A 15,022-nucleotide genomic window follows, 5' to 3' on the forward strand; every position below is an offset into this window, starting at 1 on the left:
CTAGTCCCTAGTCCCTACTTCCATTCCGGTTCAAGTGTTCATTTTTCATGTGCCTCAACCTTGCTAGATGGGCTTGTCGATATGAGCCCATGGACTGTTCGACGTTTGTGTTTACTAATCCTTAATTCGTTACGCCCTTGTCTTTATAAGCCATCTAGTAAGGTTGCAGTCTATTGAGTAAATTCTAGCACTCTCATACAAATTGGGAGAGAAGCCACCTATAACTTTATGGGAGGAGACCTAAAGAGAGTAGTCGTTCCACATGCAGTTTTGAGTTTCCACAAAAAAGAATTTATTTGGCGTTTGTTTCAAGTATTGAATGCTTAATGGCGAGTGGATGAGCCCAAACATAATGCAAATGACGTTGGACATACTTCAGTACACAGGTTATCCTGTATTCCGCAATCAAACAACAACTGTCTGAAACAGCAACCAGCGATCAGATCCACCTAGCAAAAAAAAAAATGTATCCGTTAGTTTCTACTTTCTAGCTGATAGTGTATTGCACGCCTAATAATATTGATCCGTCCCTTTGTGCATTCAGACAAACTATGGAAACAGTTCGTTTTTTCTCTGTTCTTTGAACATTTCCTTTTTGTAGTAGGCTTACTTATGCCAATTTGGACAAGATTCACATCCAAAAGTGATGAATAATTTACAGTTTGTAAGGATTTCCTGACAGCATTACATTATGAAGCAATTAATTAGTTTTTTTCAAAATCAAGTTTGAAAACCAGGAGAGAGAGAGGGAGAACATGTATCATTGTAAAAGAACATTCAATTGAAAGATATTTCCAACCATATGCACAATTTTTACATCCCTAAAACAAAGCGCAGATCACTACGCTACACTTTCCCTTGATACAGATGAGAGACAACGCCTAAACAGGAGTTAGGTATTGTCTACAAAAATAACAAACAAAGAGCAATGGTCCGAAACAGAAAACGCACAACTTCTCAACACTCACATATGACTGCACACTTCAACATATCCCACCTAAAATGCAGCTTGAAAGAAACCGAATACAACCTCCAACAAATTTTTCCTTGGACCTTAACCTGGACACAGCCTTAGGTATCATCGACTTGAGAGTGAAATACAAAGCTCGGGAATGTAGTTGTGATGTCCCTGCCCAAGGAAAATGTCAAGAAAACTGTCAGTTTGAGCCAGAATGATGAAACCAGCACGTGGTGAACATAATAGACTGCAGACCGCAAAGGGAAACATAACATGCATAGTCCTCTAACTAATGTTACAATCTCATTGGCTTGTAAGGGAGCTTCAGATCTTTGTCTGAATCAGATTGGTTTTTTTCTAATTTGATTTATGTTGCATATGCTCTCAATGGATTTTATAGTATGACGGTCATTTGATAAACATAAAATTGAAGGCGTCGTCAGCTTGTTTCTGGAGCTGATTCTAATCACATGGTTATGAGAACTTGATCAAGTCAGATTTATAATCAGAAAAATTATACACAAGATGATACATGTAAAATTTCTTCTTCTTCTTTTTCCCTTAAATAAATCACACCTTCGATCACCCAAAATAAAAATTGACCAACTCTTTGTTAGGAACTTATGAATTTAATAGCACTCAACTCAAGGTTGCCAGTAGAGATGGCTACATAAGTTCACTGGTGAAAAGTTTTCTAAATGTTATGCCTTGAGGCAGACAAGGATTGAACCTAGGCATTTCGAAAAAAGTACGATCCAAAAAATACAACAAAAACTTCTGGAAATCAAATGTGAAAGGCATTATTGAGGATAGTTGATGGCCCCTTCTCAAATTAACAGAGGATATGACATGACTCATGAGTGGCTGAAGAATCATAATCCTCGACTTATGCTGACAAACATTCTCGCCATTTCCCATCTAACTAGGAAAGAGCATTGAAGTGATAAATTTGAAACTTACTTGAGGTATTGAAGGGTCATATTCTTCAACAGAGATGGATGTCGCAGAACAAGACTTCGCCACTCTTCCTTGTCGATCTTCCCATCATGTTTTGTATCAGCTTCCTCAAAGGTCTGTTATATCAGTATCATCATAAAAAAAAACATTTTTATATTGGTAACACTGACAAGTAACAACAAAAAAGCCTTGTACCTGATGATGAACAGAAAAATAAGGCAATCAACTTTTGACCCAATTTTTCTAAAACTGCTAAGCGAAGTTGGTACACCTGACCAGACAAACCAGCATAATGACGAATAATCTACCTAATGAATGATTAGTGTCATTAGCTGTGTAAGAACTCCCACCTAGAAGCAGCTCAGCCTTTCCATCACCCATCTAATTTAACTCACTTGGTGGACAAAGAGACGTGATTATGAATATTAGTTCACTAAAGGCTTTCCTCGTCAGACAAGAGCCTTCCAGATCCATTCCCATATAACCTTAGATCGTGGTCCTCATCGGCTATCAATGCATGGGTCATGAGGATCTGGACCATCAGACCTGCAATATGAGGATAGCGTCGCATGACTACAAACTGGTGCGTTTTGAAATGATCAAACTTCCTTCCAGAGTATCACCATCATGACCGGAAAAGCCTGGTATTTCTTGGTAGAAGCACTGTACAAACTCAGAAGGCTAAGGCTCTACTTGGTAGCGACTTTCCCTCTATCCCTTCTTACGTTAAATGCACTGGGAATACTTTGCAAATTATCATCTTCACCAAGTAGAGCCTTGTTGTACATAATTTGGCTTGAGTGTAACAGGACGCATTTAGAAGGGGACAAAGTCAACTTTGCAAATTATCATCTTCACCATTCTGGTCATAGTCTACAGGTTTGAGGGCCTTGTTTTAAAGTTTGTCTTCAAATGGAAATTTATACTGTTCTTTAATTGTACTAGGAAAAAAATTAGGAAGTTCATCAATCATTGTGGTACTCTTTCTTTCTTTTTTAATCTAAGCTCTGCTATGACATTCTTAAAGGTACTTCCACTCGAGATACTCCAACTTTTCTATGTTTTGTAGAGATCTTTAGAAAATAATAACAAAAAAAACAGGTGAAAGAATGAAAGTATTCTTTCAGAAAAGGTTTTGTTGATGATCACAAACTTTCAGACTATTAGCAACAGATTAAAATGGATATCACACACAAGGACACAATGTTACCAATGTCAAGAAGCACGAGCATTCAGATAAAAGCATTTGAAACTCAAAACGGTAATATGAAAGGTCAACTCTGATTTGAAATACACAAATAAACTAATTAAAACATAGCTACAGATTTATTTTTATTTTATTTTTATCGACTAAAAGAAGTTCCATTAACGGTGGAGCAACTTAATAAAGCTGTAAAAGAGTGGCGGGATTTATATTCATGTGTGTTACTAACTTCAATTATCAAAACCATAATTGGTAGCGTCAATATATATTTACATGATTGTTGGGATAAATACCTTGTATGAATTGATAACCTCGGCGAGACAAAGATAGGGTAAAGCAAAAACTAAAAACAGAATCAACAGTTTATGTCTACAACAATATTCATAATGGGTAGAAAATGGCCTAACATGGATGCAGAAAAGCACATAATGGTATCACTGACAACAGAGAACAGTAAAGAAACACCACTGACTGAGTTTGTGGGGGTGGGGGAAATAATATGCAAGTAAGTTATGAATTACACAGCACCTTGTCAATAATACTTTCTATCACATCATCGGAAAGATTCATTCCAGATTCAGCTAGCGTGAGCCACTACCATTTGCTTCACCTAGACATACAGATGTGAAGTGAAAATGTCAAAAATACTCCTTCAAACTTTCATTGAAAATGAAGGTTCTACAGGATATAGATTCGAGACAACAATGCTTCATTTCATACAAACAATGCATTGCATGTAGATTCTTAGAAACTCAAACAAGAGTGTGTATGTATACGACAACACGTCTGTGTGTTTGCATTATGCATGCCACTACAGCAATATATATTTAATAGCAATAAACATAAAATGAGGTATATCTCAAATAATTGTTTTTTAAATCAGTTATTTAATCCGAGAGTAACAAGCTTTCTCTCAGAACTCGGAAGTCCTCTAAACTAGTTACTGCAAGGGTTATGAAACCTAAATTTGGACATAGAAATCACAGCTAAAAATGATAATTAGAGCTATCAAATATCTCTGAGAAATTACAGCTGAACACTAATATCTCCAAGAAACTATTGTAAGCGTTTACAATTAGAATAATGTCCAATTTTTTTTGAATGTTCTCACTTCTTAAAGAAGAGCAGCTATAGGGCAGCTCTGTGTGGCTTTCGCAGTTAAAATATCTTCATTAAATGTCATTTTTATGCGACTTGAAGTTTCATTTATAACCAAGATACAGTAATTACCAATAACATATTGATAAGAATAAGCACCTACCTTATTAATAGAACAAGCTGGTCTAGGGAAAATAGTTAGCAATCATGGTCCCAAATTCATCTAAATGATGCGGACTAACCTTTTCTGGACCAATTCTAATAGCAGTGTTTGGTTCCTTCGATGTATCTACATCATATTCTAATAATGACCAACTTTCTTCTTATTTTTACATCTAACATTACCTTATGAAGAGGAGCACCGGAACATGTGTTTGGGCTGTCACATATATCATATTCTAGAATACCACTAAAATTTATGATGTTTTGTGATTTGATGGTTAAAATTTTCTAAGTGATTTTCCTACAAGAGTTCCAATTCTTAGCAACTCATCCTCAGATTTCAAAGATGTATGAATAATTATAAGAAAATCGATTCAGGCAACAGAAGTACGTATGTAAGTATGTACGCTCATTCCTATCTGCTGGATCTCTCTCCCCGGGATCTTTAATTAGCATGTTTTCTTCAGCTAATGAAAAACATGGTTAACATATACTAGCGTAGTTTTAAGATTAATCTCATCAAAAGGTAATATCCAATTTACCATCATCATATATACATGGACACACTAGCAACTATCGGTGCTCACATTACGCCAGTGCCTACTAGATACAGCGTGAAATCAAATTTTAGTATTCGCAATCCACATAATATGTGGATGTTGTTATAGCTAGCTAAAGCTCCAAGTTTAATTTGAGCATAAGCAGGCATAAGGTAAGGTTCACAAGATTCGATTATATTGCAAAATTATAGTTGAAAATGACAATAGGTACCTCTTGTCTCTCAATGAACCCTTGTTGCTTAAGATCGTACAATTGAAAAGAAACTGCAAGCAAAGAATGTTTCAACATTATTAGCCATAGAGGAACCATTCTACTCATCAACCAAATAGAATGAACTGAAAGAAAATGTTAAACTGACAACTATCTACAACTTACAATCAATCTTATCGTCAATTGGAGCATTGGGATGAAAGACAGAGAGAGCACGTGCAAACTCTTCAAAACCTAATATCCCATTATGCTTTGTGTCAAACAGGTCAAATACCTGAAGATTTGAACCATGGAAATAATTATAAATAATGAGAAGAATACCCTCAAAAAGCAAGCTACGAAAAATGACAATAACAAGAAACTCGCATGCAACTATGATAGAGTCGTCACAATCATTATTTTTGGAACAAAAACTATAATGTGTCTTCATACACTAATAATAGTATGAAACAACATATATAACCACTTAAACTAAATGTAACAGTTGTGAATATGATCCTTTGATGGGATCAGAAGCACGTCCTGGGTGCAAAAAGGGAAATGAAGAAGAACAAGTTGCCTGAAAGAAAATGGGCGTCGAAGGAAAACGGAAATGCAAAAATGCATAAAGTAAAATCGTCCACTTCAAAGAATCATCCACTTTGCTTCTCAAACCCTGCTATTTTTAGTTGAGTGTTTGAGACGCTGTCATGTGGTATGATTCAAATTCAGCACTAATGAATTATATGCATCATCATAGGAATAATTTCTTAAAAAAATAAAAAAATAAAAAAGGAAAAACTTGGACATGGAGAGTACCCGATCAGCAAATAAGCTTTCCTTCTTGTTTGTCTTGAACAATGCCAATTGGAACTCTTCCTGTAAGATTATTATATTTTAGTATAAAGCACATTCATTACCTGATGGAAAACAGGTTTTATGTGCACCAGAAAACATTTCTAAATGAAGCAGGGGTAGCAAAATTCTCATCAAGTTTTAGATACAGCACTTTGTTTACATGTAAGGCCAAATTTTAGTACAAAATCATACCCTATGAGTACGTCAAGTCAATTTATGATACAACAGAAGAGAAGAGCAGTCAACCACATGCAAAATAATCAACCTAATTACGTATACACTATACAAGATAACTTGCAATTTGGAATATATCTACCTTGTTGATTAGGCCATCATCAATTACAGCACTGCTAATCTTCTTAAACAACTCATAGAGCGCTTCTATTTCACTTACACTAACTGTGAAAAGAACAAAGGGAAAAAGAGGAACAAAGGATGAGCAAAATAATCAGCCATAAATGGCAACAATATTAAAGGGAAAATGCATTGACTGGGAACAGAGGATCAACTTGAGAATATAATTAGTATAAGTAATTTTGATAGTAACAGTTTTTTCACTTTTTCGTTTATAGGCAAAAGAAACATCAAAGTGACATTTGGTGAAAAACTAATCTGTCCTTCATTGTAAGAAATACAATGGCAACACTTTTGCATGTGCATATGGTTTTCACTTTTCAGTAGCTTCATGAATTCAAATACTATATAAGTGAAAGCCTCGAAGTTTATAATCCTATCATGACATTCAATTTCACTTTTTGTGGGAATAAGAAATGAAAATAGAAAAAAAGATTGGAAAACATACAGACTGTTTCGCGGGCAAGAACTTCAGGATCTTCAAGTCCTCTTGCTGGTTTATACAAATCGACATCACAACAACTTAATATTGAAGCAAACACTTGCTTAAATCCCTCTAGGCACTGCAACATTCTATTTAACTCTTATCAAAACACCCCATACCTGTAAAACAATTAATTACCCCATACTTAAATTCATAACAAAATGAATATATATTTGATAAAAAATGGTCTAAAAAGCCCCACACTTACCAACCTTTCAAACCCAAATTAAACATCATATTCAATCAAGGTTTAACGTTAATTTCATTATAAAGTTAACAGCACTAGATCTGAATCAAACCCATAAACTTAATATTATATTAGGGCTTTATTTAATCCAATAATTCAATTAAAAAAAAAAAAAAAAAAAATTGAGAGAAGAAAAGAGGATGGGTGTGTATTACCTAGCTTGTTAGCTCGTTGGATGTGGTTAATGAGAAGAAGAAGAAGTCCATTGAAGCTCCATTGGCAGAGATAGAAAAAATGAGGAGATAGCTCCCAGAGCTTCGTTGTAACAATTTTTTTTTTTTTTTTTTTTATTTAGTGAAAATAATTAATAATGTGAATTAGTGATTATACTTAAGTGCTCCACGTTCTCATCTAAACTAACTTACACCACTATATTTAAGTGACTATGGACTCGGAAGTTTTGTCAGGGTGGGCATTCAAGTTGTAAAATTCTGTGTGGGCTTTGTTAACTATTGTATTCAATAATATGAAAATCCTAACTATTACCTAGGGTGTCAAAATGGCCCTCAAACCCTTAGCCCGCCCGCCCACCCTGACCCGGCCCATAGGCCGAAAAAGCCCTCAAAATGAGGCCCTCACACATTCGTGGGCTGGGCTGGGCCGACCCGGCCCTCAAGCCTTTGAGGGGAGGGTAAGGGCCTAGACTTCGAAACTTAAGCCCTCTCTTAAGCCCGACCCTCATTAGGCCCTCAACATTTATTACATATATTTTAATAAATTTTTTTACAATATATTTCATTTTAACATTAATATGCTAAAAATCACTTAAAAAAACGTTTATCTATTAAGTTTGCCAACCTTATAATTTCATTATAATATTTTATGAAATGAATTTAATTGATCTTAATTGACTAATACAACTTTAACAAGTTTTTTAGTAGTTTGAAGCGTTTAATTGTGAAGTGCATTCGATTTTATCATTTTTAACTAATGTTTCTAAATTTATTTTGTAAATCAAATGTATAACATAGTATCCGGCCTTCACGTTTGGCCCTCAAGCCCGGCCCTTCAAGCCCTCTCGAGAGGGTTGAGGGGCGGGTAAAGGCTTTGAGATTTAAGCATTGGCCCGACCCGGCCCAGCCCGACCCTCAAAGCATGAGGGCTTCATTGTTTGAGAGCCGGGCCAGCCCGGCCCAACCCATTTGACACCACTACTATTACCTGCTTTATATACCACATACACTTGTAAAGACCTAACTACCCTTACATAATATCTTATATATCTAACACCCCCACTCAAACTCATGATGTCTAACATCAAGAGTTTGCCAACAACAAAAACAAAATACACTACATTTCTTAGCCATTACGCTACTGCTACTGCTACTACATTGCCACTGTCGTTGTCATTGTCATCAACTATCATGTCATTGTCATTGCCATTGCCACATCATTATCAAGCACGCCATTGTCATTGCCACTACCACATCATTTCTTTGCCATTGCCCACGCCATCAACTACCAATCAATACTACCTACCAAAGTTAAGGAAAGAACACCGGCTATAATCCAAACGCCAGACACTAAGTACGGCCGCAAAACAATCCAAATATTACTCATCGCAAACTTCCAAATACTACCAACGATACCAACTTAACACTTCCCCACTCAAGTTAAGCATCCGTAATACTCAACTTGCTACTACCATGCCATTACCTTTGCCACTACTATGTCATCCGTAATATGAACAAAGAGAACTAGAACTGGATACCCAAATCGCAAAACAAAGATAACAAAACCACAAAACGAATGACCCAAAATGTGAACGGATAGCACAAAACGCGGAACTCGATAACCCAATGGTAAAATGGGTCTAAACCGACCCATATAACCATAACGCCATCTCCTTGACCCATTTTCACTAACCCATAAAACACCCACATACTTTAAACAATAACTTCTACATCCAAATCAACTTCCAATCATTAGCACCAAATCAAACAAATAATAAACATGGATCTACTAACACTAATTCAATAACTCCATTAGCTTCTCAAAACCAAATCATGAATCAGTCGAACTCTACACATTCACCATAACAAAACCGACCATAGATATCATACTCTCCCGAAACAACAAACCCCATAACTCACAAAGTCAAGAATCAATCTAACATCAAATTAGATCCATAAACCAAAGCATCCAATAACTAAAGCAATCACAAACCATCACAGCCAAATCAAATTGTTCAACAGTACTATGTATTGCAATTATCAAATTAGCGGAAACGAAATGCGAAAACAATACCCACCATTACCTTCTATAGCCCGGCGGCAGTGCTACCACCGCCGGAAATCGAACTCAATTTCGTAACTACAAGGACCGAGACCTACGCTCTGATACCATGTTAACTATTATATTCAATAATATGAAAACCCTAACTATTACATGCTTTATATACCACATACACTTGCAAAGACCTAACTTCCCCTACATAATATCTTATATATCTAACATGCTTTAGTTAGTGTTTCCAATAAGTTATAAAATTTTGTGATTAATGAACTTTATTGTTGAAAAACACAAACTACAAAATTAGAACATATAATATTTCTAGTTCAAAAGGAATAAGTGAATAACATATGATTTCAATGTAGCCCAACATACAATACATGGGCTAATCTATAACATTTATGGTTGATACATTTAACATGATCTAGAAGTTAAACATGATCGTTTAACTTTTAACATAATCTAAAAGTTAAACATTATCGTTTAACATGATATAAAAGTTTAACATGATCTCAAAGTTTAACACGATCTAAAGTATAACGTTTATGACGTTTATGGTTGATACATTTAACATGATCTAAAAGTTAAACATGATACATGGGTTAAACATATATTAGCCCAACACACAATACATGGGCTAATATATAATGTTTTTTTTTAACTTGTGTTATTCAATATAATCCAAGAGATAGCGAGTGAAGTGATTTTGTTATTTGACAGAAGAGTTTTATTTGTTTTTTTTATATATAAATAAAAGTTTGGGTTTTTTAATTGTGAGTTGGTTTAATGTTTTTTGTTTTTTTTAATTGTTTGTAACGAATGGGGTAAGTATTACCAAAGAGTTTAATAAGGAGTTAGGTTATTGGAAATTGTGAATGATTTTGTTATTTGGTAGAGGAGTTTTATTAGTTTTTTTATATATAGATAAAAGTTTATATTTTTTAATTGTGAGTTGGTTTAGTACTTTTTGTTTTTTTAATTGTTTGTAACGAGTGGGGTAAGTATTGCCAAAGAGTTTAATAAGGAGTTGGGTTCTCGGGGATTGTGAGTGATTTTGTTATTTGGCATATGAGTTTTATTTGTTTTTTTAAATATAGATAAAAGTTTGGATTTTTTAATTGTGAGTTGGTTTAGTGTTTTGTTTTTTTTTTTATTGTTTGTAACGAGTGGGGTAAGTATTGTCAAATAATTTAATAAGGAGTTGGGTTATCGGGGATTGTGAGTGATTTTGTTATTTGACAGAAGAGTTTTATTTGTTTTTTTAGATATAGATAAAAGTTTGGGGTTTGTAATTGTGAGTTGGTTTAGTGTTTTTTGTTTTTTTTTAATTGTTTGTAACGAGTGGGGTAAGTATTGTCAAAGAGTTTAATATAAGGAATTGGGTTCTAAAGTATTGAGGGATTAATTAAAATCGTGTGTTTATTTTTTTCTTAAATATGATTGGTTTATTTTTTGTCCTAAATAAGTGACAACTAACTGAACTCTTTATTAGAAAGTTTATTATTTTGTGCCGATAATACTGTAGCCCCAAAAGGCAACCGCTTGGGTTGCTTTGCCTCAGAGGCGACACTACTTCTACTTTATTATATTTCCATCAATTGTCCTATGTTTTGCATGATTTTATATATTTGAATTTCACTTATTTAGAATTGGAAACTTAAATTAATTATGGTTTTACACTAAGTACTGTTTAACTTAAACCCCATGTAACTCAAACATTTATACACTAATTATATGCGGTAAAAGTTTACTACAAGTGGAAAATGACGAAAACAATGTAGTTAGATTATTATTTTTTTTTTTCTAATTTTGGTTTTGCAAATTTTCTTCTTATGCAATTTGTATTTCAATATGTATGCTTTTAAATCGACTTTTAATTTCAATTTGGTATTTTCAGAGTTTATGCATATATGATTACCAAAAAAAGAAAGGGTTATATATATATATATATATATGAGACCAAATATTGGTTTTCATTGGGCTACATATTGCTGTGGGTTGAATTAGTTGGCACTTTACAAACTTTTTTAGGGGGCATTCAGCAGTCAGCACAAACAATTGAAGACAAAAAGCATTGTTCGATCCTCAATAACTTACTGTTCATATAAGGCAATTCAATAGGGAACTAATGGGCAAAACCTTGGAAATGCTCTAAGTCAAGGAAACTAGAAAAGGCTCCAACTGACCTCTTGTCAAACTCAGTTTCAAAGAGAAAAAAAAATGACTGTGTTTTCCCTATTTTGTCACAATGGCATGTTAGTATGTCAACCTAGCTTAGTAGAGCTGTAGAGGTGCAACAATGTTGTTGTACCACGGCCCTATTGATTGGTTGCTAGTGTGGTTGACTATTAGCTAGTTTGGTCATGGGATCAAGCCGTGGTAAAACACAAAAAAAAAAATGTTGCCTCTATATATATATTATAACTCTCCCCCTCCTCAATTGAGGAAGCGTTGTTAGAGTGTCCACGTGTCACAGCCCGAATTTCTAAACAATAACAAAGTGAATATTTGAAATATAATTATCTCAAACATCACTAGGTTCACTTGTTTAAAACCCGCACTATGGCCGGAGTAATACTACACATACAAACCCTAATATCCATGTCATAAAAGAAACAACTTAAATAACAATAATCCCAACAATTTATCCGCAATCTCTTTATTAAGATAACATCCTTCCAAATAAAACATCAAAACAAACTCTCCAAATAAAATTCATCACTACCATGTCCTTATGCCATGAAAAATAAACTACGTTATTACATTCTTCCAACCAAGAAAATCAAACCTAAAAGAAACTAACGGACCGCCCGTGCATCTAATCCCAATCACACGCCCAGGGTTCCATCGCTTTCCACCTATGTTCCTAAGAACACACCCACGCTTACAAAACAAAGCAAACATGGGTCAAAAATTTGAATTTCTTTGGTATGAGTAGACTAAACACATATAAACATTTTAAACTTTTCTTATCCAACTAACACTTTAAATTCTATCATAACCTAATCATTCTCGGCTTGGAAGACAAGTAGTTCCGCTCATCTCAAACGCATAGTTTCTTCCCAAGCAAAACTTCCATTTTATTAACTTCCATCTCATTAACTTATTCTAATAACTCCTTTTTAATATCTAAATAATTGAATTACAACTTACCGATGTCCGTCGGCCAGATAAGGGTAGGACCCGGCCTCCACTTAAAATATTATTAAGTCCTACCCTCCTGCAAAAAAGAAAGTTAGAACTTGTATATATAATGGATGTAGATATTCTATATGTATTCAAAGGTAAACCCAAGCACGCGCGTATAAACAAATCCATTTCTCTTATCAATTAATCAATTACTTTATCTTATACACCCACCCTTTAGTACCTTAGGTCATTCCCGCCACATTCAAGGAATACCTATCAAATCACTAACGGGCCATTCATGGCACATTCAATGAATGCCCTGGGTCATTCCTGCCACATTCAAGGAATGCCCAATCCTACATTCCCGTACACTCAAGGAATTCAACTAACCCGCAAGGCGAATACCTTAGTTCCTCTTTAGGGCAGTCCAAACTATCTGGTCATTCATGGCACATTCAATGAATGCCTGGGTCATTCATGGCACATTCAATGAATACCCTTATATAACGCTAACGGGTCATTTATGGCACATTCAATAAATGCCCACCTAACATATGACTTCATCAGTCATAAACTCAATTCCAAAACTTGAGGCGTTGAGAGATCTAAAAAGGTTGCGGTAACTTTATTTACGCATTATTGAACTTTATTTTATGTATCATTTCAAAGAACGAATGAGTATCTTGATTCCTGTATTTTTGATTTACGCGTTATTAATTTCAGGGATGTCTTAGTGTCATAACGTTGCATATCATAAAATACTGCAAAATCACATATAGTTAATACACATACACACGTATATATAGAGGTCTTAGCCTAAAGCCAAGCATGCTAATAGTCCTAGACTTATCCTATTAAACCGAATCATAATTTTAGGAAAAAGTCAAACTTTCGGGTCAACTGGTCAAAGTCAACCCTGGTCAAAGTCAAAGTCAAAGTCAGAGTCCACTCTGGTCAACAGTCAATATTGGTCAACCTAACCTAAACTCCAAAAACCCAAAAGCCCAAAGCACTAGGGCCCGTAGTCTAACTTAAGCCCAAAAACTAAAAGTCCAAAAGTAAAAAGAAATTAGCCCACGATTTTGGCCCAAGCCCAAAATCGTTTTTGGCTACTGTTCATCTCCTTCACCAAACAAAACTTCCACCACCACCGACCATCACAACGGCCACCACCGGCCATCCATAAGTAAAACAAACCCAGCGGTTTGGTTCAGGAAGAAAAACCCTAGCTACCTATATCAACAATTCACCATTCTATGATACTGAGAAAATCCAAATCGACACCATTGATGCTCCACAGAGCTCCAATCGTGTCCTCTCCAGCACCCATACAACCATTTACGAAACCTCACAACAAAACAATCAAACCCGACAACAGTTAAGCAACAACCAACATTTCGAATAGTTTACTGGAGGATGGGCGTGCCGCCATTAATGGCTGCGTGGAGCTTTCCACAGCACTCACCACGAATCCACTCTCAATCCCTCGCGACAATCAACACTCATCTATCACCAACACATCCTAACAGTTCCAACATCACCACAAATAAAAATAAAGAAATACTTCAAACACAAAACAGGAAGTACGGTTTGGGCTTTGGTGCTGATGGCGACGCCATCAACCACCGCTGTCCCGACAGTTTAAACTCTCAACTTGTCAGAGTAATAGAGTCGGCACCATTAACAGAGTCGTTACATACTGTTACTGTGACATTCCTATAAATCAGTCGACAACATTAAAGGTTTTACACTGTACAGTATATCGTATTGGCTAAATAAAACATTATGTGAACAGTACCTCGTATCACAAAATCGATGGTAAACAAAAACAAAACGTGAAATATCCACTCACAGTTCTAAACCGAACAGCTCCTACGAATTTCTCCGAGTCCGAGCCGTCGTGCTCCACCCTCCAGAAATCCAGCTTTCATCTCTGCCTCCATTTTTTTTTATTTTATTCTCTTCAAAACCCTATTATCTAGAACAGTGTGTTTATATACTTGGGTCCGAAACCCAAGCCCAACACCGACTCGGGCCCAAAACCAAGCCTTCCAATATCCCGAAGTCCAATCCAACGAATTTTTTAAAATAAACAATTAAATTAATTAATTAAATAGAAAAATACGATATAAAAACGGGTGTTATAATATACACACACCTTAAAAGGATCTCGGCCCCGAGATTCAAGGTAGAGTGTAGATTAACCAAACAAACAAGACGTCAAACGAGTAAAATAAGACATAATGTATACGCAAGTATACACACCTTAAAAGGAATACACATATACAATATCATATAGATAGACATACTAATATTCAAATCACATACTTTGAAAGTGTCTATATAATGATTGAACTGAAAAAGAAATACGTATATACGCTAGCATACACAACTCAAAAGAATAAACGTAATTAGTTTATTCAATTACCAACACTTAATTAAAATCATTCTTTCACAGGTTTAGCAAAACCCATATCTTCAAGTTAAATCATACTAAGAAAAAGCAATGTAGTTCCTCTCACACCGAGGCAGTTAGTTCCACTCTTAGTATTCCCAACAAATCCAAAGCGTTTAAAAATAAATAAATAA

General features: G+C 35.1%; 1 protein-coding gene across 1 annotated transcript; it reads right to left on the reverse strand.

Moving 5' to 3' along the window:
* Positions 1-760: 760 nt before the first annotated feature.
* On the reverse strand, positions 761-7,364 carry LOC147478575 (calcineurin B-like protein 3). The gene is given in 10 exon segments (XM_086584654.1): positions 761-1,129; positions 1,919-2,031; positions 3,648-3,707; positions 3,709-3,729; positions 5,151-5,203; positions 5,316-5,424; positions 5,949-6,008; positions 6,304-6,386; positions 6,790-6,944; positions 7,228-7,364. Coding segments are annotated over 9 exon segments (681 nt in total). The 5' UTR covers positions 6,914-6,944; positions 7,228-7,364; the 3' UTR covers positions 761-1,071.
* Positions 7,365-15,022: the final 7,658 nt, after the last annotated feature.

Source organism: Coptis chinensis, chromosome 9 (assembly GCF_015680905.1).
Source record: "Coptis chinensis isolate HL-2020 chromosome 9, ASM1568090v1, whole genome shotgun sequence".
Taxonomy (NCBI): domain Eukaryota; kingdom Viridiplantae; phylum Streptophyta; class Magnoliopsida; order Ranunculales; family Ranunculaceae; genus Coptis; species Coptis chinensis.